This window comes from Octopus bimaculoides, chromosome 24 (assembly GCF_001194135.2).
Source record: "Octopus bimaculoides isolate UCB-OBI-ISO-001 chromosome 24, ASM119413v2, whole genome shotgun sequence".
Lineage (NCBI taxonomy): Eukaryota > Metazoa > Mollusca > Cephalopoda > Octopoda > Octopodidae > Octopus > Octopus bimaculoides.
The window spans coordinates 11,639,789-11,640,766 of NC_069004.1; the positions used below are offsets into that span (position 1 = coordinate 11,639,789).

Genomic DNA, 978 nt, shown 5'->3' on the forward strand with positions numbered 1-978 from the left:
TCCAATAAGTATTATCCCAGATGTCCAATAAGTATTATCCCAGATGTCCAATAAATATTATCCCAGATGTCCAATAAGTATTATCCCAGATGTCCAATAAATATTATTCCAGATGTCCAATAAGTATTACCCCAGATGTCCTATAAATATTGTCCCAGATGTCCAATAAGTATTACCCCAGATGTCCTATAAATATTGTCCCAGATGTCCAATCAATAAAATTATGTTCAATCAATTTGAAATCACTGTTATTCTTTTTAAGGGCCGTTTGTTTTAGATAACAAGCTGGCAGAATCATTAGCATGCTGGGCAAAATTCTTAGCGGCATTTTGTCCGTCTTTATGTTCTGAGTTCAAATGCCACAAGCGGGCCAACTTTACCTTTCCTCTTTTGGGGTCGATAAAATAAGTACCAGTTGAGTACTGGGGTTAATGTAATCGACTTGCCTCCTCCCCTCCCGAAATTGCGGGCATTGTGCCAAAATTTGAAACTAATATTACTGCTATATCTTCAGCATCTGAGTTCAAATTCTGCCATAGTTGACTTACCCACTCCCCCTAAAATTGCTGGCCTTGAGCCAAAATTGGAAATCATTATTAAAAGGTTGTTAGCAATAGCAAACATCCATTACCTTACTGATGATCACAAATGCATGAATTGGTGTATCAGCAGGTGTTGTCCAAGAAACATTTACAGACGTTGCTGTGACATTGTGAAACCTGATTGGTGACAAATGCTTAGCAGTTTTGTTGGTTGCTTCCAGTGTATTGCTGCACCATTTTATTTCGCTTTCACAAGCTTTTGCCTGCGTTGACACGAGAGGTGAAATGTTAGATGTTAGAGGTCGAAAGATGTGAAACAAATGTTTATATGTTTAAAAAAAAGCACAGATATGAAGAAATCAGTTTTTAAAGACAAAAATATATCCATTACTATCATTACAATATATAATTCATATATGTATATATATATATATAT

The 978-nt window shown here is 35.7% G+C and overlaps 1 protein-coding gene across 1 annotated transcript in view; it reads right to left on the bottom strand.

The window, feature by feature from the left end:
* Positions 1-978, bottom strand: part of LOC106879977 (proto-oncogene tyrosine-protein kinase ROS) — a 330,537-nt gene that overhangs the window by 36,603 nt on the left and 292,956 nt on the right. Inside the window, exon 29 of the mRNA XM_052976515.1 lies at positions 632-805. Coding sequence (XP_052832475.1) covers positions 632-805 — 174 coding nt within the window. The remainder of the gene's footprint in view (positions 1-631; positions 806-978) is intronic.